The sequence below is a fragment of the Schistocerca piceifrons genome, chromosome 3, assembly GCF_021461385.2.
Source record: "Schistocerca piceifrons isolate TAMUIC-IGC-003096 chromosome 3, iqSchPice1.1, whole genome shotgun sequence".
Lineage (NCBI taxonomy): Eukaryota > Metazoa > Arthropoda > Insecta > Orthoptera > Acrididae > Schistocerca > Schistocerca piceifrons.
The window spans coordinates 202606407-202629852 of NC_060140.1; the positions used below are offsets into that span (position 1 = coordinate 202606407).

Here is a 23446-nt window from a genome sequence, read left to right on the forward strand (position 1 = left end):
TTAGACATACACAGAAGAAATATCTTACTATAGATATTACAGTCCAGTTGTGCAATTTTTTTCGTTTATTTGTGATGCTGGTGGTGCAATCAGCAAACCAATACAATAGTGCTTAACACTTTTACATACTTTCTCTAGGCATTCTGTTCACCCACATTACTAAAGAAAGACATCATGTGCTGCCAATAATGGTAAGGATTTGGAAACAAATGACCACACTCTTGCTTCTCTGATCTGTGGACTGCTTATACACTGTTACCAAGCATCAAAGGCTTGTCAATTTCTAAAGATATTTAATATGATTGGCAAGTGATTAATAAAAATGGGAACAAACGACTGCTTGAAAAGGGTGACAAATGACTGACTTACTGGCAACTAACTGAAAACAGAATGGGAATGGAAGGTTATTTTCCATTATACACCGCACTTCAATATGTTTTTGATCTTTACTTTTTATCAGTGTGTCATATTTAATAATCCTTTCGCCTTTACTTCCTTGGGAGCTGAGCAATGAAAAGTCAAATCACATAGTGGTTATATTAACAGCAAATTGCAATATAGCTCCAAAATTACAACACATGGGCTTGTCATTTTTGGTTGGTTGGTTGTTGGGTTTACAGGGACGAAACTGCGAGGTCATCAAGATCCAATCCACGAATAATTCTCAGAAGAAGGATACAAAACAAAAATTCTGGGAAGCCTGATTGTAAGCAAGATACAATAAGACAGACAAATCAAGGAAAAGTAGGAGGGGACAGAGGGCGTAGGGTGCGCAGGCCGCTCTGCCCAGAATGCAGTTGCAGGTCACTGGAGCACGATTTGCAGTGGGAGACGCACCCTCTGCAACAAGCCAGCACCACCTCACCAACCATTACTGCATAAGAATGAGTAGCGCACAGAAGACAAAATTTTAGGAAAGAAAACATTAAAAGTGGTAAGAGAGAGAAAGAGAGAGAAAGAGAAAATAAAAGGTGGGATGGATAGAGGCCATGCCAGACCACTGTGCTAGGACCACCATGTGCCCACTGGGCCAGAGCAGTTAGATACCCCTCAAACACCTCAGACGCTCAATGATACCAAAGTGCCCCACCTCACAAAGATGAGTAGACACCACCTACAACGATGAAACGTAAAATCAGGTTGGTTGCTTTGGTGTCATCCACTAGCATCAGAGGTAGTGTCAGGAAGGTTAAGGTATCACCGTACAGCAGCCAAATTTGGGCGGTATGGTACAATGTAGGTAACTGTAAACTGATCACCTCATTAGCAGTAAGGTGGGTCCTAATGTCAGGGATTAGGGCCATGGGTCAGCCAAGTGTAGGTAAGGTGTAGCAGATTCCCTGCGAGAAGTGCAAAGGGAAGACTGCCACGTGATTGTGGTCTCCATTACTGCCACCAGTTTGTTTGGGGAGTTCAGGGCAGACCATTCCGAGTTCCAGAACTCAACAATTGATGGCACAGAGTTGATCGAAGGTCCAGTTTTGGTAGCCCCATTTCGATAATCAGCAACCTAGTAGCCAACTTTGCCACATAGTAGGCATGTTCATTCCCGAGATACCAAGATGTCCGCAGATTCTAACAAGGATGACTGGCCATCCAGCTTGAGGGAGGTCATAAAGAAGGTCTTGGGAAGAGAAGGGTAGCACTGGTCTATAGCCTGAAGACTACTCAGGCAACTGCTGCAGATTGGACGCACCTTACCAGCACAAGAATGAGCGTGGCTGAGGGCTTGTTTGAGGGCCACCAATCCAGCAGGGAAGACACTCCATCCATTTGGCAGAGAATGTAATTCACTGCACCTTGTTTTGAATCCAGAAATCGAAGACAGTGAGGAACAGGTGGCAAAACACCGTGGGGTCAACTGAATCTTTCAGTCCAAAGGATAAATCGAGACAAATCCTAGTTCAGGGGACACACGCTGGGGGTGCACATGATTGCTCTTTCGCAAGAGGCAACAGTGGGTAAAGTGAGTTCAGAGCAGAGGCACTGTAGCTGAACTACAATTGTGACCCCAGTTCTGGGTCTCTGCTGTGAGAGATGGATATCCTATGACTAAAAAGGGCATGGTAATTTGGATGCTTAGGGGAGCCGTGAAAATGTAAAGCACAACTGAATAGCTGTTGTTGGCCCCTGATTGCCATGGAGGGGCACCAGCGCCAACAACAGTGAGTAGGCTGTTCACAGGGCTAGTTCAAAGGACTCCTGCTGCAAGTTTGACCCCATACTGGTGGATCTGGTCCAGTGACAGCAGAGCGATACCGAACCATATACCAGGCACCCTTAACCGAGATTGGACAGGATCAGGGCTTTGTAAAACCACAGAGGGTAGTGCAGTGTGCACCCCAGCTGATGTTACTGAGGCAGCAAAGTATACTGAGGTGTAGACTGCACCTTAAAGTAGTTGAAGATGGGGAAGCCACATCAGTCGAGCTCTGAAGACCAATCCCAAAAAGTGATAAGTCTCCACTATGTTGAGTAATTGGTTGTCCAGGTAAAATTCTGGTTGTGGATAAACAGTACAATGTCAACAGAACTGCACTACGTGAGTCTTGACAGCAATAAAGAAAGCCATGGGTGACAGCCCATGACTGCAGCTTTCGAAGGGTGTCTTGCAGTCTGTGTTCAATAACACCCACACTAGAGGAGCAATAGTACAAGCAGAAATTGTCGGTATACAGGAAGGTGATACTGAAGACCCCACAACTGCTGTTAGACCATTGATGGCCATTAGAAAGAGAAGAACACTTAATACAGAAACCTGTGGGACCTCAAGCAATATGGAAGTGCTGTGGGAAGCACCAACTCGGATGCAGGAAGTTCAGTGCGACAAGAAGTTCTGGATAAAAATCAGAAGCGGTGGCGAGGTTGTGGTGTCACCGTGTGATGTCATAAGCCTTTTGGATATCTAAGAAAGCAGTAATAAGGTACAGACATCAAGTCTGTCTAGATGGTAGATTCCAGGCACACCAAATTAACAGTGGAATGGCATTGACAAAAACTGCCCTGGAACAGAGCCTGAAGGCCCTAAGACTTGAGGAGCCAACAAAGAAGCTGCTTCATCTTACATTTGAGCAACTTACAGCAAACATTGGTGAGACCAGTTGTGCGATATCTGTCCAACTCTAGGTGGTACTTACCCAGTTTCAGTACTGGGACGATGGTGCTTTCTCACCATTGAGATGGGAACCCACTTTTGCTCCAGATACGAGTGAAGATGGTTAGGAGATGATACTGATGGTGGTGGTGGTGGTTAGTGTTTAACGTCCCGTCGACAACGAGGTCATTAGAGACGGAGCGCAAGCTCGGGTTAGAGAAGGTTTGGGAAGGAAATCGGCCGTGCCCTTTCAAAGGAACCATCCTGGCATTTGCCTGAAACGATTTAGGGAAATCACGGAAAACCTAAATCAGGATGGCCGGAGACGGGATTGAACCGTCGTCCTCCCGAATGTGAGTCCAGTGTGCTAACCACTGCGCCACCTCGCTCAGTAAGAGATGATACTGACAATCCACTGATAGGTATCTGAGCATCTGGGTGTGGACGCAGTCTGGCTCTGGGGCTGTGTCAACGCAAAGGGCACTGAAAAATTCCCATTCCCTGAATGGAGCACTATAGGGCTATAAGGTGACATTTAGTGAAAGATAACAGCAATTGCTCAATCCATTGTTAAATGACACAAAAGGCAGGTTGGTAGTTCTAAGATGTAGAGGTTTTAGCATAATGCAGAGCAAAATGTTCGGATACGGTGTCTGCGTCACTGAAAACAGCACCACTCAAGGAAATAACAAGTACATTTGCAAAGGTCTGGTATCCACAGGGGTTCTGATCTCCCAAACTTAAGAATGAGGCACATGTGGTTCGATGGTTGAAACTTACTATCCCCAGCATTCTTGCTTCCGCCATTTTGTTAAGTGGCAGACCTGGGCACATAGCCGTTTAAAGATAATGAGGTGCTCTATCGATGGATGCCACTTATGATGTTGGACAGCCTGCCTGCAATCTCTAATGGTCTCCGTGATTTCCGAGGTCCAACAAGGTACTCTCTTCCAATGGAGGGATCCCAAAAAATAGGGGATCGCTATGCCAGCTGCCAATAGAACGGCTTCTGTTGCACCCTCGACAACTGCATCAATGCCTCCATGTAGCGGGGAGCTCAGAATAACAGTGGAGGTGAAAGTGTGCCAGTCGGCACTCTGGAGAGCCCATCTGGATGGGTGCCCATGCGAGTGACACAGAGAGGGACAGGAAGATTGGAAAGTGGTTGCTACCACAGGTCATTGTGGACCCTCCAGTGGATGAATGGGAGAAGACCATGGCTGCAAACAGATCAATGGCTGAGTTAGTTTCATGTGCCACAATGAAGAGTTTGGAGGCACCAGTATTGGAGAGACTTATGTCAAGATTTGCCAGTAAGTTTTCAATGTCTTTAATGATCATGGGTCCACCCCACAAAAGGTTATGGACATTGATGTCGCCCATGATTAGGCAAAGTGAGGGGAGCTGAGAAACCAATGCAGACAGTTATGTATTGAGGCACCACACCATTGGGAGGGTAAAATCCTGAAATGCCCTTACCTGAACAGTCACAGTCTCCAAAGTTGAATCAAGAGCAACATGTTTGATGTATACCAAGTCCAGAGAATGTGTGGAAACTCCACCAGACACACTATTATAATCGGGCGATTCTTAAAATAACCCCGGTAGCCACAGAGGGCAGGGGTCTTCATTGGTGGAAACCAAGTTTCCTGAAGGGCAATGCAAAAAGCAGGCTAGGAGCTTAAGAGATGTCACAGCTCAGGCGGTGGAAAAAAACTGCTACAATTCCACTGGAGAATTGTGCTGTCTGTATACTGTGAGGGCTTGATGGGACCAAGGAGGCAGGTTGTGTCCCACGCTCACCTGTTGGCACTGGTTGAAAGGTGATGTTAACACATACAGGATCTAAGAAATGTTGTGTGTTGCGATGTGGAGCCTCAGGGGCCACTGGGATCGTTGCTGAGGTTGGGTTGTGCCCATGGTGAGAACCCCTGTTGGAGTGAGTAGCTTCATCTGGAATTTCCTTCATCTTCAACGACTTCTTTTTGTCCTTTTCCTTAGGGGCTTTGGACGACTGGGAGAGCCTCCCCGAATTAGTTTCAGGGACTGAAGAACATGAAGCCAGCAGTTTGTGGCTCCTTCAGCCATTGATTGGTATACTGCTGCAGACTGGCAGAGACCTTTGAGGGAAGTGTCCCGAGCAACCCCTTCCTGGCATGAGAAGCCAGACGAAAGTGATGTGTGTCCAGCTGGCGATGGGGATCAGCATCCCCAGTGGTTGTACCAATGTGGGTGTGGAGGCAGCAGCAGCAGGAAAGCCCCCAACCAGCAGGGGGCAGGCATGGTCGAATGGCTCTGAGGGCTCATTGTAGGATGCAGAATAGGGGAAGAGTACCATCATTCAAGGTAGTGACCTTGTCATAGCTGTAGCCTACAATACTGTCATGCAAGCAGGATGTGGATGGTCGTACATTTTCTTCGCCTGTTGGTATGTCAGTCTCTCCAGAGTATAACATTCCCGTACTTTTCTCTCTCTGGAAGACAGTGTAGACTACTGAGCACAGAGAATGGTGCTCTCCACAGGTTATTTAGACAACGGAAGGAGCACAAGGAACATTCACATGCCACAGCCATCCACAATCCTTGCATTACAACGCGAAGACGTGCCAGAATTTCACACATTTGAAGCACAATGTAGAGGGCAGAACACAGAGTTTCGCGTAGTATTGGTATACCATCGCCTTGACCTTTTCAGGCAATGAATTACCTCCAAAGGCCAAGATGAAGGCCCCAGTAGCAACTCTACTCTCCTTTGGACCCCTATAGACACGACGGACGAAGTTTACATCCCCCCCCCCCCCCCCCAAGTTGGCACAGCTCATCATCAGACTGCAAGAGGTGGTCACAATGGAAAATGATGCCTTGAACCATGTTTAGACTACTATAGGGAGTGACTGTCACTGGAATATTACCCCCTTGTCACAAGCAAGCAACACTTCTGACTGGACAGGGAACGCTGTTTCAATGAAAACTGACCCACTCTTCATTTTGGAGATGGCTGCGACTTCCCCAAAACTTGTCCTAGGCTTTGTGGCCAGAAAAGAATCCCCATCCGTCCTTGTACAAACCAGGTATTGGTGGGGAGTATTTCCCTACTTGTCTGTTAACCCGACGTTCCTCCCACAGCGTAGCCAGGGAAGGAAACAATTGGGTGTCACGTCTCTCTGCATTGAATGAGTTCCTTCCTTCTGAAGAGACAGCCTTATGAAAACCAGCAGGAGATTGCATCATGGCAGATGAAGCTACTCACTCCAACAGGGGTTCTCACCATGGGCACAATCCAACCTCAGCAACGGTTAACTGGCCAGTAATCTGCTGCTTAGAGTGCCCATGCTCCAATCATGATGGGCGCATACTCCTTGGCATAGAGGGGGATGTTTCAGCTCAGGCACCAACAGTGTGATCCCTGCATGGTCAGGGGCTACCACCTTGCAGGTACTTGACAAAGGCCACCTCCCCTCTCCCACAATGGGATGGCTACTATGCTGGAAAGCAAGGGTGCAAGGGAGCTAAGGTGGAAAGGCACAAAAGTAAAAGAGATATCACACTGGGTGACCTCTGTGTTATCCCGCACTTCTGAAAATTTTGGAAATGTTATAGCATGTCAAATTCAACAATGAGGACCATGTATTTATTAAAGAAACGATGTAGAGTGCACTGGAAGTGAAATGGACCGGGTCCAGGCCCAAGTGGAGTCTGCACCAGAGAGACCATATGATGGAAAAGCAGAGGAGGGAAAGGGATAGTGGAAGTATAGGCTTGCATCACAGAGAGAGTAACACTCCCACAAAGGCTGGGGGGCTCATGATAGCCAAGCATGTACTCACAAAAGAATTGTATGCCCCTGGGAGATAGTCATTTCTGCCATCATCTCAATCATTAACCAACCACAAAATAAACCAACTACATTTTATGATTCCTGTGTACCTCAATCGTCTTTCAGGTTGAATGTTTGAAAGTATAATGAAGTAAGAAATTAGTTTAATTTGTGAACATTCAATGAGTATACCGTAACACACATTTGCACCAAACAGTCTGTTACACACTTCTAGTTTATTAGAGATCAATTATCGTTGTTAGCTTACAGGCAACCATCACATAAAGGTTCGAATTTTTCTTTCTATATTCTAAAGTCTTTTCTGATTCGCATGAACTCATAAAACCAGAAGTAACTTCACCTCTCCCTCAGCCTTTTCATCTTTGGTAATATTCTAATTTTCTGATGTTTAAATAAACAATTGCATCACTTCAAGTTATATGCCAGATAACTTACGAACTATGCAAAACTAGTCATACAAACTCTTTACTAATGATTATCTTTGAAGGAAGTGGCGTTATTTCATTCCTGTGACTTCAGCATTGTCTTAGGCAAAATTTGTCACTGGTTAACGCGTGTAAATCACATAAGATGTAAAGCTTCCTCATATTAAAGTCTTGTAATGGAATCAAATGCAAGAGTGCCATATTACTTACGTGCCAGTTCCCCAAGAGTAAACAGTTCCAGCATCTGTCAGTAGGAGGCAATGTTCTATACCACAAGCAACAGCAGTCACACGATGTTTCGTGAGAGGCAATGGAGATGGAATACTGAAGGCACAACCTATTTTGCAACAAAGGAAGTCAATACTTATGATATATATTTTTGTTTGACAATGAAAATATATGTTCTGATCATTAACAAAAAACTGATTTTATGCATCCCATCAGAGAGGTATGCTTCACGAAGTCAAAGAACTGTTTCAGCATGTCGAGACAGTTGGTACAGAATTTTTCTGTCACTAACTTGAAGTAATTTAAAAAGATAAAATACCAAAATTGTGATGATCAATCAAGAATACACACTTTGACATTTTTGATTATAGACAGTTTGTATCAAAACATTTATTTTGAATGGTGGTGATATTCTTGTATGGACTACGAATTTTGTTTGGTTTTGATGTGTATATTTATCAGTGTGAACTTAAATTTAAATTAATACCTCCTTACAGTTTTATGACAACACAAACTATAGTGCAAAGATCCTTACCAGCCGCAGTTACTGCCACATGAATAGCTTCACCACAGCATATTTTAACAATTTTTTGGTGGGATTCTCCACTACTCGAATTTGGAAGTGCTCCATCCTGAATCCTCTTCCCATGTCTACACTGTTTATTTACGGTTTCCTTCTCATCATCAGATGTAGACATCTCAGTCTCAACATTCACAAAATTTGGCAGCTTTTTTAAGGCTCCTGTGGACGAAATGTACTGCCAACACTCACCGCTATCTGTAAGTATCAATGCCCGTGAAGAGGAGCAAGCAGCCTGAAAAATAAAAGCTTCTGTAAGATCACTAATTCTGCCCAAATTTTTATGATACTGCACATCAGTGTTGTTCTAACTTTTTCCCCACTGCACAATCTCCAATCTGTAAAACCAATGGTAACTTGAATAGAAAGTGGATTATCATCAATATTCCAACTATATTATCTATGTCTGCTAACCTGAAAGATATAGGACCTTTAAGAATGGGGGAGTGGAGGAGAGAAAATCTGTCAGTTTTGGAAAGTAACACACAGACCACATATAATATCAAGGAACAAATCTCTTAAGAAATTCCATTTTTATCAAAGGTAGAATTCACCTAAGGAAACTAAAATTACGAGACAATGGCCAGCCAGTCTCCAGAAGGGAATATTTCAGTAATGTCAACAGGCACATTTATGAGAGAGATCTTTCTAGCTTTCATAACTATTAGTTCCTTCCTTGTTGGGTTGGGAAGGGGGGGGGGGGGGGGGGGAGAGGGAGTAAGCGGCAGACTGAAATGTATCAATATATGATTGTTAGGATACATACGACAAAATGTTGACATCAAGTGTCAGGCTGCCACACTTACAGGTTTATATAAATTTTGTTACAATCATTTCATTACTCTGATCCTTTTAGAACTCAACGTATTACACTGACTCAAATTCTGTCAATTTTGTTTTGACTTTAACAAGCACATATACACCTTTGCACTTTTACTAACAGGTACTTAGGCATAAAACAAACAATTCTCATTGTGTAATTCCAGAATACCTTTCAGAAGAAGTGAAACCAGCATTTCATTAGTATTAGTGGAATGAACATGTGCATATGTTATGAACATAGAACCTTCATGATGTAAGCAGCTCTGCAAAAAGCATTGTTACTGAACCTATTTTACGAATTTCTATACTAAAAGCTGTGTAAAACTTCATGTTGCAGTATGAGAGAAGTAAACTAATATGTAATTCCATGATGTCTGCCTGTATACACCAACAAGTTTTTGATTGTAATACAAAAATTTTCTGTTTCTAATAAAGGATTATGTAACCACTAATTATTACAATAATGTATGAAGGGTGGCAAATTAGCAGTCAGAGTAACCATATTATACATTAAACATGTAATTATAGAAGAGACACATAACTCTAATTTCTTGAAATTTCTCTTGGAACTACCAAAACATTAGCTGCACTGTCAAGAACTCAGCAAGTTGCAGCAAATTTTGGTGGAGCAGATATTCGCAAATTCTTTTACAGCCACTGCAGCAAAGAAGAGTGCTGAGAAATGAAGATGAGTATTTGCTATTAATTGTTACACCCTGTAGCATTTAATTTGTGGTGGAGGATCCTGTGATATAGGCATGCACATACACGTGTGAGCAATAAAGCAAATAAAGAGGTGATAACTAACAAGTGGGACAAAAATGTTTGTGGTATGAAACTTTAACACCACGGACAATCTCTTTTCTGTGTGGCAGAAATTTTGTGTGAAGACAAGAATTTTAGTGAGAAGACTGAAATTTTAATTCGAAGTACTTAGTACTGTGTTTGTTTATCAATCTGATGATTAAAAGTAATCAAAACAGGTTTCAGGTAGTAGACAATGTTGCAAGTTTAAACAATAGCATTAAAGATAATGAAAGTAAAATCTAAGTTAACAGTGAGGTAGCACAGAACCGGATTCACAATAATGAGTCAGTAGGAACTGTTTACGTGAATGCTTGTTCACTGTTTCTTGGTTTTGATGAAACTGAATTTATAGGCTCAAACAATGGAATTGTAAAATTATTGTCAAGGTTATTAGCTGTTTCACACAATGGTCAAATTGCTGAAACAAACAATAATCTGAAGGACCTTAAAACACAATTGGAAAATAGTAATACATGAACCACAAGAAATGAAGAGGAGCTTAAAAAGCATTAAAATGAGGTAGAAACAGATCGGAAACAGGTCGATGAAGTTTTCTAGGAATTGCAGATGTATTTTGTTTCTTCACGCTGCTTACATGTTCAGTACCCACTGGCAAATACTGATGTGAAGCTCATGGTCCAAATCTGTGACACTGTTGGCAATTCAATCTTTAGAACTGCAATTGCCACTAAAGGTAGACTCGGTTATAATTTCCTGTATCCACTAGCTGGCTCCCTCCCACATACGTAATCCCGAGGCGTAGACATACAACAACTGTTTTAAGGGATCAGAATAGTCACCACATGCTGAGAATACATGAAATACTGGCTTTAAAATAATCATTTAGAAATTCTGCCATTTCTTTTCATGTAAACCACTGTTCCCAATGAAGCAACAAGGAACTACGTGGCCTGTCTAACAAGCTGAATAAGCTAGACTGTATGGGTTACAAAAAGAAAAACAAATTTAGATAGAAAATCTTGTTCTTGAAAATGAGACCCTATAATCTGCCTTACACTATGGAAACTAGTGGTCTTTGAAACTGTTTCCCAAGCCAAAGTTGTGTGCTTTTTATGGTAGTGGACTTGTTTAGATGGAGCTGGATCCAAATCCCAACCTGAATAGCCAAATTTGCATTTTCCAAGGTTTTCATAAATGACCCAAGGCAAAAGCCAGGATTGTTGCTTTGAAAGGACAACATACAATGTTTTGATCCATTCCTACCCAATCTGCACTTGCTCCCATCTCTAATGATGTCATAAACTAAACATCCTTTAATGCTCTTTTCTTTACAGCTATTTACGAATTATATTTGGAAGTTATAAACATTGCTGAATGTGGCCTTTTAAAACTAACATCTGAAATGCCCATCATAAGACAGTGTTTGTAGAAAATTTTCATTTAAATATGAAGTGTGTAAATCAAAGTACTTTACATTTACTGCTTTTGTTGTTACTGCATTATTTTAAAGCTTTTTAGTTTACTTAATTTTTCTGTAACCAGATTGTACATATTGTTTTTCAATGTAATTTTAACACTTAATTAAAAGTGATTCACACCTTAGGCAGTGCACATGTAAAGTAATTAGATATCAACTATCAAATTATCACAGTGGTAAACTTGGAACAGCACAATATTTGAAGAAGTGTGTGTCTCACCTAAGGCAATAATAACTTGTTTGATGTGTATTTTTGCCTACAGAAAAAATACAATGATTCCTGAAATGTGAATTAAGAATTATTGAGAAAAAGAGGAACCAGTTCAACAATGTTTTCATATGCCTTACATTTATATACTCTCACATATGTCTCTGGTTGTAATCAAATCTAGGCACAAATATGTTAGTGAGTGTAAGTGCCACACAATTAACTGACTTACATGTCTGTCAACAGAGAGCTTGCAGTGTATACCTGTGTTCACACTGTAATGTGTGTTGTGAAGACGTGACATGTGCCACAAACATGAACAGCATAAAAATACAACAGTACGTAACAGTTAATTTGATGAGCTGATAACTCATTATGGCATGACTTGGGAAGAAATGCATCAAGTTTCAAATGGCTCTGAGCACTATGGGACTTAACATCTCTGGTTATCAGTTCCCTAGAACTTAGAACTACTTAAACCTAACTAGCCTAAAGACATCACACACATTCATGCCCGAGGCAGGATTCGAACCTGCGACCGTAGCAGTCGTGCAGTTCCGGACTGAAGCGCCTAGAACCGCTCGGCCACACCGGCCGGCGCAACAAGTTTCATAAGGCCCTACTATTGCAATAGAAAAGAACTGGGAACATGTTTATCTTGTTGTCTACCACTAAGCACAATTATAGCAACTTCCACAGAATTGTTAACTTCCTACACACGTATTTAAAGTATGACCCAACACGAAACTGTAGAGTAAAAAAATAGGTGCATTAGAAATGTTATATAACAGGTTGGTAAAACCAGAACCACCAACTGAAGGAGCTACAGTCCTTGGCTTAGTAACAGGTGAAGTTGTACCAACTCTCACAGCAAGACTCTAAAGTTAATGGCATATGTTAAATTAATGGCACTGCAGCTAGGAATGAAAATACGTTGATAGACCTTACGCTATTTGCATCTTATTAACTACAAATGAAGGCAAGACATTAGATGAATTAACTGTTAAACTTCTTAAGAACATAAAACTTGACACTGCATGAGAGGTTTTAGCAGTAAATTTACACAGGCAACAGTGTACCAAAATACAAGATCTTTGAAAGATTTAAGAAAGGGGATATTTTTAATTACTGAAAGCAAATGGGTCACAAGGTAAGAACTTGTAATCAGTCCATATCAGACTACAAGTAAATAGAGAAAATAATCAAAATATCATAATACACACACGAACAGAGTACTGACAGAATCAACAAGGAGATAGTACAACATGGCACACGTGAAGTATGTGGAACATTTTAAAAAGCAAATTCCAAACCAATTCTGCAGCAGAAATAAATGACATTCATGATGCATAATTACTATACAGCTATGTTATGAGGGATTGTGACATCAAAAGAAGCACCATATTCAGGAGAAACTTGAAAGGGAACTGGTTGTACAAGTTTCTGTAAAAATGAACTGCGAGATATTTATTTTGGGAATCACATAGACCACCATCTGGATATTAATAAAGAACAACCAAACCAAGGAAACTGATGTCAGTTGACACTGGTAGAGAGCTTTCAATGTGACCTTCCATAACAAGGATATTGTATTTAGGACCTACACATAGTCACACAAAATTCCTTTACTGCTGTCTTAAAAAACTCTTTAGTCAAAGCCATATTGGAGCATGTTCAACAGTCAAACTTTGGGACATACAATAAACAAAAAACCCAGTGGAAATAGTGACATTTGGCAACAAAGATATCAGAAAATACTATCCATGAATTAATAACAAGAGTGACAGATTGTTACTAATAAACTGAATAGCAGCAGCAAGTATGAAATGCATATAATAATTCAAATGGCAAGAACTCACCAATATTCAAGTGCATGGGCAAATTCTCAAGAAGTAATGCAAGAAGAGCTGGTGAGAGCTTTGGTATACATTTTAAAAATGGTCTGGCAAATTAATGTTTGGAAGTGTTAGTCTCTGTGACCAATGGATAGCCAAAGAGAGATAAAACACCTGCTTATAAAAGGGTATATACTTATGTCCTAGTTTGTAAGTCAGAAAGCATATGCAGTGAAATTAATTGAAATGTTTCATGATATAAGAATACAAACATATGACATCTATAATAAAGAAACCTCTGACTACAACAAAAGTGGAGGTACTGAGAAAAATAATTTCCCCTATCACCAACCAGTTGGCACTCATATCTGACGACCGAAATAAGACCTCATATAACCTGTAGCCTAAGCTTTCTTTGAGATCACTTGGAAGATATAGTGACACAAGAGGGATACACTGATATATTGCTGAGGCAATTTATATGGGCACAAAAATTAACAGTTAAAGTAAAAGGGCTGCACTGATGCAATTTAGGTATATGTAATATGACAGATCACTGAACACCAGGTGTAGTAATAATTCATTTTCTTTGAATTATTCCAAAGCTACACATAGATAAATTAACATAGTCAAATTTATGCTCTGAGGCACAGGCAGCAACGAAGTTGGGAGACTGACTAAAAAGTACCAAATTTCACCACTGCAATCCTTCATTCGGAAAGAAGAAACCAACAGCTCTGTGTTTTTACTTCAATACCAGATCAATTAGCAAACAATAGCAGTACCTCTGACAAGACCAACACTTGTTTTCATATTATAAAATATGATGCTCTGAAGTGATTCATTTAATTACACTGTAATTAAATACAGTAAAGTGCTAAACTTACAGAGCTCTGTATTTAATCAATGTTTACTTGATTTGGGTAAAAAAAAAAGGCATGTACTGCAATTTCATATATTTCTCACAAACAGGTCAGCGCATTGCAAATATTGGATCAATGTGATTCTTTGATTACTGGTAAATACAAAAGCTTTAGAAATTTACTATGTAGTTGGGTGCCTAAATCTCAGTATCTCAGCTTGCATACAAATAACTTTCCACTCTAATTGCTTATATGAAAACTGAATAGGAGACATAAGTACCCTAGTTTGAAGGAAATACAATTCGAGGAAACATTTCCTAACTCCGTGAAAGATATGTGAAATACATTATAAAATAGTTTATGAAAATGTTAACTGTTCATACATTCCCACTGCATGGCAGGGAAAAGAACTTCCTCCACACAATACAAGGTCATTGTTTCTTCGGCATTCTTGCCTGAGAATAAGAAAATGTTTGAAAGGGACAAGGTGTATGAAGATGCTGCAAGTGTGATTATAGTGCTGCACACATAATTCTGTATTCTTTTAACACCAAGTCCTTAAGCTACAATAACTCACAAAATTTACATTAAAGATCTTTCCATTTATACTCTAAAGACCTGCCTCCTACATGGGTCCATTTTTGTGTGGCAGCTGTAATGCTACATGGGTCCATTTGTCTCTGTTGACTAATATAGCAACATAGAACTGAAGGAAAAATAATGGAAGAGCCAGGAAAAGTTCTACTCGCCAGAATTCACAAGGACACATACGAATTTTACGCTTCAGTGAAGTCTAGTTAAGCAGCAGTCAAAATGCTGACAATTTTGCTGATCTCCAATTCTATATAAACAACAACAACAGACATCTGGTGAATTGTCACAGTGTAGTGCACTTTAGGGTAGAAAGTTATAGAAAATGCAGGATTAAAGGGATAAAAAATAAAAACAGTTTTAACAACACACAAAGCATCACTTTCGTAACTGTACTGGTAATTATCACTTAGTTGTGTTGTCCCTATTTGGCAACGCCACATTAGATATATAGCCTAAACGGAAAAAAGAAATGTTACAGGTAATATAGTGAGGAGTTCAATTCTTTGACGAACTGTAAATACGAATGACAGAACTCACCATTTACTTTAACGCTGATATTAAAACTTTAGGCCATCCGCACCAAAATCAGGTAGGACTTCACTACTCATACACTGACGAGTGAGTTTCGAGAATTACCAATCCCAATAGTGTCTGTATCGGACTTGCGACTAAATGATGAAATAAATAATTCTGGTAACAAGACATTGTCCTTTGCAGTCAACTATGTAATACAGTGGTACTTGAGTTCACAGAATAGGAGACAACCAACAAGCCCGCAACTAAACGCTTTTCAGTTTATTTATTTTTCCCTCCCTCTGCTTACGTCTACGGGCGAAACTGATCTCTCCAATGGCAATACGTAATGCTGCGCATTTTAAATTCTGTTACTGTGGTATTTGAATATCAGACGTTCGATTCCAATTAGAATACTTGCACAGAGAATAGCAGATTCCTCCACAAACGACGAAAAATACCCCAAAAGAAACTGTAAAAACTGTCTGCTGCACGATAATTTCGAGTGGCCAGAACCGTATTATTTAAAAAACTTAGTTTGGTGGAGTGTCTCAGGAAGGAAATTACAGGAAGGTTTAGTTAGGTGAATGCCTTTTCTGACTTACCTGTATCGCTCTCTCTTCATCGCCCAAAATAAGTTTCTTTCTAATATTCGATTCATCTTCCACAAACCCAGACACGTAAACATCTGTACCTGCAACATGTCATTCCCTTAAGATGCTAGAAAACCAATATTGATCATAACTATTGCCTATTAAGAAAGACGTATTAGTCTTCAGAAAGAGGTAACTATGAATACCTGTAAGGACCACCATGTAATTCCACGAAAACGAAACATCCGTTACGTTCTTGAGCGGAAACAATGTATACCCTGTTGTATCAATTTGCTTCGATGGTGACACTTGTCCGAAACCATTAAATCCGCAGCAATACAATCTCATACTTTTGCACGATTCACATTTCATAACAAGAATTATTAAAGCTATATTTTCATTATGACACTCACAGAGATGAAGGCATATTCTCGTCACACAATGCAAAATAAAGGTTACGTTCGTCCAACCATAAGCACTCCTCTTCCCTAACCCAAACTAATTTACCAGCGCCGGAACGCAAATGTCACTTGTCTGCCATAAACCCGTGAACATCAAACGAAGATATCTCAATTTTCGCATGTGAATCTCCGCCTCAGACTGTGCGGGCGAGATGAACTATATTTATCCGCCTGCCTCGCGCGGAGCGTCGATAATAGAAGAGAAACGTACATTTTAGTATCCTCCACCATAATTTCAAAAAGAGGGTGACATTAAAATGTGAACGCAGTTGACTTACATTCCTTCGGTGTACGTCAGCGTGAAGGACCGGAATAATATTTTGTGTTACTTTGTTTCATACTCCGTAAATCATATTCTTGAGAAACTTTACGGTGTGAAACGTATCAGTTGACCAAGAGATTACAGAATCAGTTAAAAAACCTGAGGATATATTTATGTGGGAGTATCTGTTCATAAACATATTTGTAACTGACTTCTAATTCCTACTCCTTCTGCCCCTTGTTAAAGAAGAAGTTTTTAATCTACTTACCAGTGCTCTTTTATCAGACATTTTTATTAACAAGATCAGATTATCAAGTTTGATAGATGAGTATTTCACATTTTTCTGTGCCAAAGTTAGATTCTCTGTAGCAAAGTGGAGGACATTTTTCCTTTTGGTATTGTAAAAATATTAATAATTTTATTTTTCTTAGGCCATTACAACAATAGACAATGGCACACAAACAATACAATACAACTGATAATTTAAAAGAACAATGGGGCACTTATCAAATTTACAGTATTATACAGCAATGTTGATAAATTTCATTGTATTGCAGGAATAGATGAGTAGATTCCTGACAGGTGGTAGCGCTGTTGCCCGTTGTCAGTTGCGAAGCACAATCGGCTACAGGCGGAAACAATAACCGTCTATAGAGCGGAGATAACACTGAGGCGTTTCCATAGAGATGTTACACAAAATCGTTGGCTGAGGTAGGCGCTCGAAGCAGCTGCGTCCAGCCAGTTACGACTGTAGCGGACCTTCTTACCAGACTCAACTATAACCAATCATGCAGTGTTCGTTTGAACGTTTGTTCTGATAAATCTTGTACAGTTTGTGAAAACTTATTAAATAATTTGTGCACCATGAGTTCTAACTGTTAACTGATTGTGACAGTCTACATCTACATCATACTCCATGCCACCTAATGGTGTGTGGCAGAGGGTACTTTTTGTACTACTAACTGAGCCCTCTAACACTGTTCCACTCGCGAATAGCGCGTGGGAGGAATGATTGTCGGTCAGTTTCTGTATTAGCTCTAAATTCTCGAATTTTCTCCTCATGGGCATTACATGAGACGTATGTGGGCGGTGGGAGGGAGGGGGAAGGGGGAGTAATACGTTGTCCAACTCTTCCTGGAAAGTGATCTCTCAAAATTTCAATAGTAAAGCTCTCAGTGATGCACAATGCCTCTCTTGTAACGGCTGCCAATGGAGTTTGTTCAGCATCTCCGTAACGATCTCGCACCAACTAAACGATCCAGAAACGAAATGCGCAGCTCTTCATTGGATCTTATCTATCTCTTCTATCAGTCCTATCAGGTAGGGAACCCAAACAGATGAAAAATACTCAAGAATGGGTCGAAAAAGTGCTTTATAAGCCACTTCCTTCGTGGATGAGTTACATTTCATTAAGAGTGTTCCAATGAATCTGAATCTGGCATCTGCTTTTCCCACTATATGTTTTATGCGGTCATTCCAGTTAAGTTCACTCTGGATAGTGGATCCTAGATATTTTACGCCGGATACTGTTTCCAATGGTTTGTCATCAATAGTGTAACTATACAGTAATGAGATTAGATTAGATTAGTACTTGTTCCATAGATCATGAATACGACACTTCGTAATGATGTGGAATGTGTCAGGTTAATAAATGGTGTCTATACAAGGTATTACATTAGACAAAATATTACATGACACTCAATATTTTTAATTTTTTTTGTGGGGGTTGGGGAATTACCCACTTACTATATCCAAAAATTCATCCAATGAGTAGGAGGAGTTGCCATTAAGAAATTATTTTAATTTCCTTTTAAGTGCTATATGGCTATCTGTCAGACTTTTGATGCTATTAGGTAAGTGACCAAAGACTTTTGTGGCAGCATAATTTACCCCATTCTGAGCCAAAGTTATATTTAACCTTGAGTAGAGAAGATCATCCTTTCTCCTACTGTTGTAGCCGTGTACACTGCTATTACTTTTGAATTCATTCAGATTGTTAATAGCAAATTTCATAAGTGAATACATATATTGTGAGGCTACAGTGAAGATATCCAGCTCTTTAAATAAGTGTCTGCAGGATGATCTTGGATGAGCTCTAGCAATTATTCTGACTACACACTTTTGTGCAATGAACACCCTTTTACTCAATGATGAGTTACCCCAGAATATGATGCCATACGAAAGCAGAGACTGAAAATAGGTGTGGTAATCTAATTTACTCAGATATATATCGCCAAAATTTGCAATGACCCTAATAGCATAAGTATCTGAACTCAAACGTTTCAGCAGATCCTCAGTGTGTTTTATCCAGTTCAAAACCTCATCTATGCATGTACCTAGAAGTTTTGAATTTTCTACTTTAGCTACCTATTTCTGATCAAAGACTATATTTATTAATGGGGTAATTCCATTTACTGTGTGGAACTGTATATACTGTGTTTTGTCGAAGTTCAATGAGAGCCCATTTGCAGAGAACCACTGAACGATTTTCTGAAAAACATCATTTACAATTTCACCAGTTAATTCTTGTCTGTTGGGTGTGATAGCTATACTTGTATCATCGGCAAAAAGCACCAGCTTTGCATCTTCGTGAATAAAGAATGGCAAGTCATTAATATATATTAAGAACAGCAGATGACCATAGACCGAACCTTGGGCCACCCCATTCTTGATTGTTCCCCAGTTTGAGAAATCACCAGTTTTTTGCATATTATGTAAACTGTTTATTTCAACTTTCTGCACTCTTCCAGTTAGGTATGATTTAAACCACTTGAGCACTGTCCCATTCATAGCACAGTACTTGAGCTACTTGAGCTTATCTAGAAGTATTCCATGATTTACACAATCAAAAGCCTTTGATAGATCACAAAAAATCCCAATGGGTGACTTCTGGTTACTCAGAGCATTTAATATTTCACTAGTGAAAGCATATATAGCATTTTCCGTTGAAAAACCCTTCTGGAAACCAAACTGACATTTTGTTAAAACTTTATTTGTACAAAGGTGTGAAACTACTCTACAATGCATACTTTTTCAAGAATTTTGGATAACACAGTCAGAAGAGACATTGGGCAGTAGTTGTTGACATCAAACGTAACCATGCTGATACCTACAGGGTAGATTTCTAGTCTCCAGAAAAGTCATTATACTCGAACATAATACATGTCCCAAATTTCTACAACAGATCGACGTTAGAGATATAGGTCTATAGTTCTACACATCTGTTCGACGTCCCTTCTTGAAAACGGGGATGACCTGTGCCCTTTTCCCATCCTTTGGAATGCTAAGCTCTTCTAGAGACCCATGCTACACCGCTGCAAGAAGGGGGCAAGTTCCTTCGCGTACTTTTTGTAAAATGGAACTGTTTATCTATCCCTCTGTCATCTATTTCGAAGTCTACCGTTTTGTCATCTGTGCGACAATCTACAGAAGGAACTACAGTGCAGTCTTCCTCTGTGAAACAGCTTTGCAAAAAGACATGTAGTATTTCGGCTTTTAGTCTGTCATCCTCTGTTTCAGTACCATTTTGGTCACAGAGTGTCTGGACATTTTGTTTTGATCCACCCACCGCTTTGACATAAGACCAAAATTTCTCAGGATTTTCTGCCAAGTCAGTAGATAGAACTTTACTTTCGAATTCATTGAACGCCTCTCACATAGCCCTCCTCACACTACATTTCGTTTCGCGTAATTTTTGTTTGTCTGTAAGGCTTTGGTTATGTTTATGTTTTTGCTGTGAAGTTCCCCTTTGCTTCTGTGGCAGTTTTCTAACTCGGTTGTTGTACCACAGTGGCTCTTTCCATCTCTTACGATCTTGGTTCAAATGGCTCTGAGCACTATGGGACTTAACATCTGAGGTCATCAGTCCCCTAGAACTTAGAACTACTTAAACCTAACTAACCTAAGGAAAGCACACACATCCATGCCCAAGGTAGGATTCGAACCTGTGACCGTAGCGGTCTTGCGGTTCCAGACTGCAGCACCTAGAACTGCATGGCCACTTCGGCCGGCTCTTACGATCTTGCTTGGCATATACCCATCTAATGCATATTATATGATGGTGTTGAACTTTGTGCACTGATCCTCAGCACTATCTGTACTTGAGACAAAACTTTTGTGTTGATCCGTCAAGTACTCTGAAATCTTCCTACCTTTTTTAACATTTCTATTTAAGGCTGAAATCATCGATACGGTAACCGCTTTATGATCGCTGGTTCCATGTTCTACTTTAACTGTTTCAAATAGTTCGAGTCTGTTTGTTACCAGAAGGTCTAATATGTTATTGCCACGAGTCAGTTCTCTGTTTAACTGCCCAACGTAGTTTTCAAATAATGCATTTAAAAAAAAAGAATTTCACTGGATTCTTTGTCCCTGCCGCCCGTTATAAACATTTGAGTCCCCAGTCTATATCCGGCAAATTAAAATTTCCACCCAGAACTATAAAATGGTCGGGAAATCTACTCGAAATATTTTTCATGTATGAGCCTGCTTTAACTGTGACCTTAACCCAAATTATTTCACATTTCGGATCTCCGTCAATTTCCATCGATACTATTGCACTTTTTATCTCTATAAACACGCCTCCCCCTTCACTATCCAGCCTGTGTCTGTGGTATACATTCCAATATGAGTTTAGGATTTCATTACTGTTTATATCTGGTTTCAGACAACTTTCTGTCCCTAGTACTATGTGGGCCTCCTGACCATTTATTAATTAGAGCAGTTCTGGGACCTTTCTATAGACGCTCCTGCAGTTTAATATTACCACATTAATATTGTTATTCCCTGTTGTGTTTTGCCTACTACTACCTTGTTACATCTCAGTAATAGCATATGACATTAAGTTTTGGAAACAAGAAAAAATAGGATGTTCTAACATACTTTTAAAATACACAAACCATAAACCAGCTTAACAAATAAATTACTCTATACACTATACCACTAACACATCATACATATTATCCCAAGATAATTTATCATCTAAATATACCATAAAAACTTAACATAACCTGGATCGTCTGACAGAATCTTGTCTTTCAGACTGAAAACCATCTGTTGCATTTTGTTTTTATTCAGTAAGAATCTGTTTGTATTGAACCTAAAGGATTGTTGAGCAATAGTCTTTGCAACACAAGTGATAAGGCTACTGTAATCATTACTAATGTAAGGCAGAGTGGTATCATTTCCATATGGTACTGCACTGAATTTAATAAATGATTGTAGGTCATTAATCACCAACTCTCATCTCTACGACAATGAAACAATATTTTCTATACAGTCACGAGATACAACCAAATATAGAAAACTCAAAAACAGCAGCAATACTGGGTCAACATGAAGGACACAAATGCAGAATCAACAATGTGGCATAGCACAGTACCTGATTAAAGAGGACTCTGCTTACAGGATGACATGCAAGAGCCTGACCTTACTGTCATGAAGAGGCCTCTCAACCCACTTACTTTCGAAAATCGCACATGTGTGGCAAAAAATAGAGATACCACCATTCAGATTCGAAAGTCAGTGACCTCACTGCAAACTGGAAGGTCTGTGATGGACTTAGAACAGATGACCATAATCTCATTTACTTCACACTGCAGATAATGACTTAGACGGTAACATACAGGCCAAGCGACTATATAATCTATGCAAAGTGAATTTGGAACTTTTAAAGGCAGAATTCAAGATACAACCACTGCAAGCAAGCAGATTTGATGTTAACGACAATGTCGATGAATCGGTGTGAGCACTGCAGATGGCAGAAGACAAGGTAGTCTCAGCATTGGTAGGAAGTCAAAAGGATTTAACATTCCCTGGAATCTTGGCCTACAGTCCTTAAGACATAGAACAAGGCAGGCAAGAAGATACTGCCCGAGATCCTTAGCGGAATGACAAAGAAGGCTGAGTTTCTATGGAAAAGTCAAACAACGATATAAGGAACTTCTATCCCAAACAAGAGTATAAGAGTGGGAGGCGTACATTAAGAACCAAGTGGTAACAGATGTCTGGGGTTTTCTGTACAAATTTGCGACAAATAAAGTTGTATCACCTACTACAGGGCTATTACAAATGATTGAAGCGATTTCATAAATTCACTGTAGTTCCATTCATTGACATATGGTCACGACACACTACAGATACGTAGAAAAACTCATAAAGTTTTGTTCGGCTGAAGCCGCACTTCAGGTTTCTGCTGCCAGAGCGCTCGAGAGCGCAGTGAGACAAAATGGCGACAGGAGCCGACAAAGCGTATGTCGTGCTTGAAATACACTCACATCAGTCAGTCATAACAGTGCAACGACACTTCAGGACGAAGTTCAACAAAGATCTACCAACTGCTAACTCCATTCGGCAATGGTATGTGCAGTTTAAAGCTTCTGGACGCCTCTGTAAGGGGTAATCAACGGGTCGGCCTGCAGTGAGCGAAGAAACGGTTCAACGCGTGCAGACAAGTTTCACGCATAGTGATGTGAAAGATTCAGTGTTTAAACCTCCTCTAGCAAGAAACGTGCCAGAACTGCGAGCTCGCATCAACAATGCTTTGGAACTCATTGATGGGGACATGCTGCGCCGAGTGTGGGAGGAACTTGATTATCAGCTTGATGTCTGCCGAATCACTGAAGGGGCACATAGCGAACATTTGTGAATGCCTAAAAAAACTTTTTGAGTTTTTGTATGTGTGTGCAAAGCATTGTGAAAATATCTCAAATAATAAAGTTATTGTAGAGCTGTGAAATCGCTTCAATCATTTGTAATAGCCCTGTATATTATCAACCCTGAGAAGATCCTATGGGATAATGATGTACATTTACATCTACGTGGATATTCTGTAAATCTCACTGGAGTGCCTGGCAGACAGTTCATCGAACCACCTTCACGATAATT

The 23446-nt window shown here is 40.1% G+C and overlaps 1 protein-coding gene across 1 annotated transcript in view; it reads right to left on the bottom strand.

Moving 5' to 3' along the window:
* The window catches only part of LOC124788171 (probable E3 ubiquitin-protein ligase HERC3), a 28041-nt gene extending 11664 nt beyond the window's left edge, over positions 1 to 16377 (bottom strand). The window contains exons 1-4 of the mRNA XM_047255325.1: positions 16045 to 16377; positions 15851 to 15939; positions 8121 to 8400; positions 7568 to 7694 (exon numbers count right to left, since the gene is read on the bottom strand). Of these exons, the coding sequence (XP_047111281.1) occupies positions 7568 to 7694; positions 8121 to 8400; positions 15851 to 15939; positions 16045 to 16210 (662 nt within the window). The 5' untranslated portion in view covers positions 16211 to 16377. The remainder of the gene's footprint in view (positions 1 to 7567; positions 7695 to 8120; positions 8401 to 15850; positions 15940 to 16044) is intronic.
* Between the last annotated feature and the right edge of the window lie 7069 nt (positions 16378 to 23446).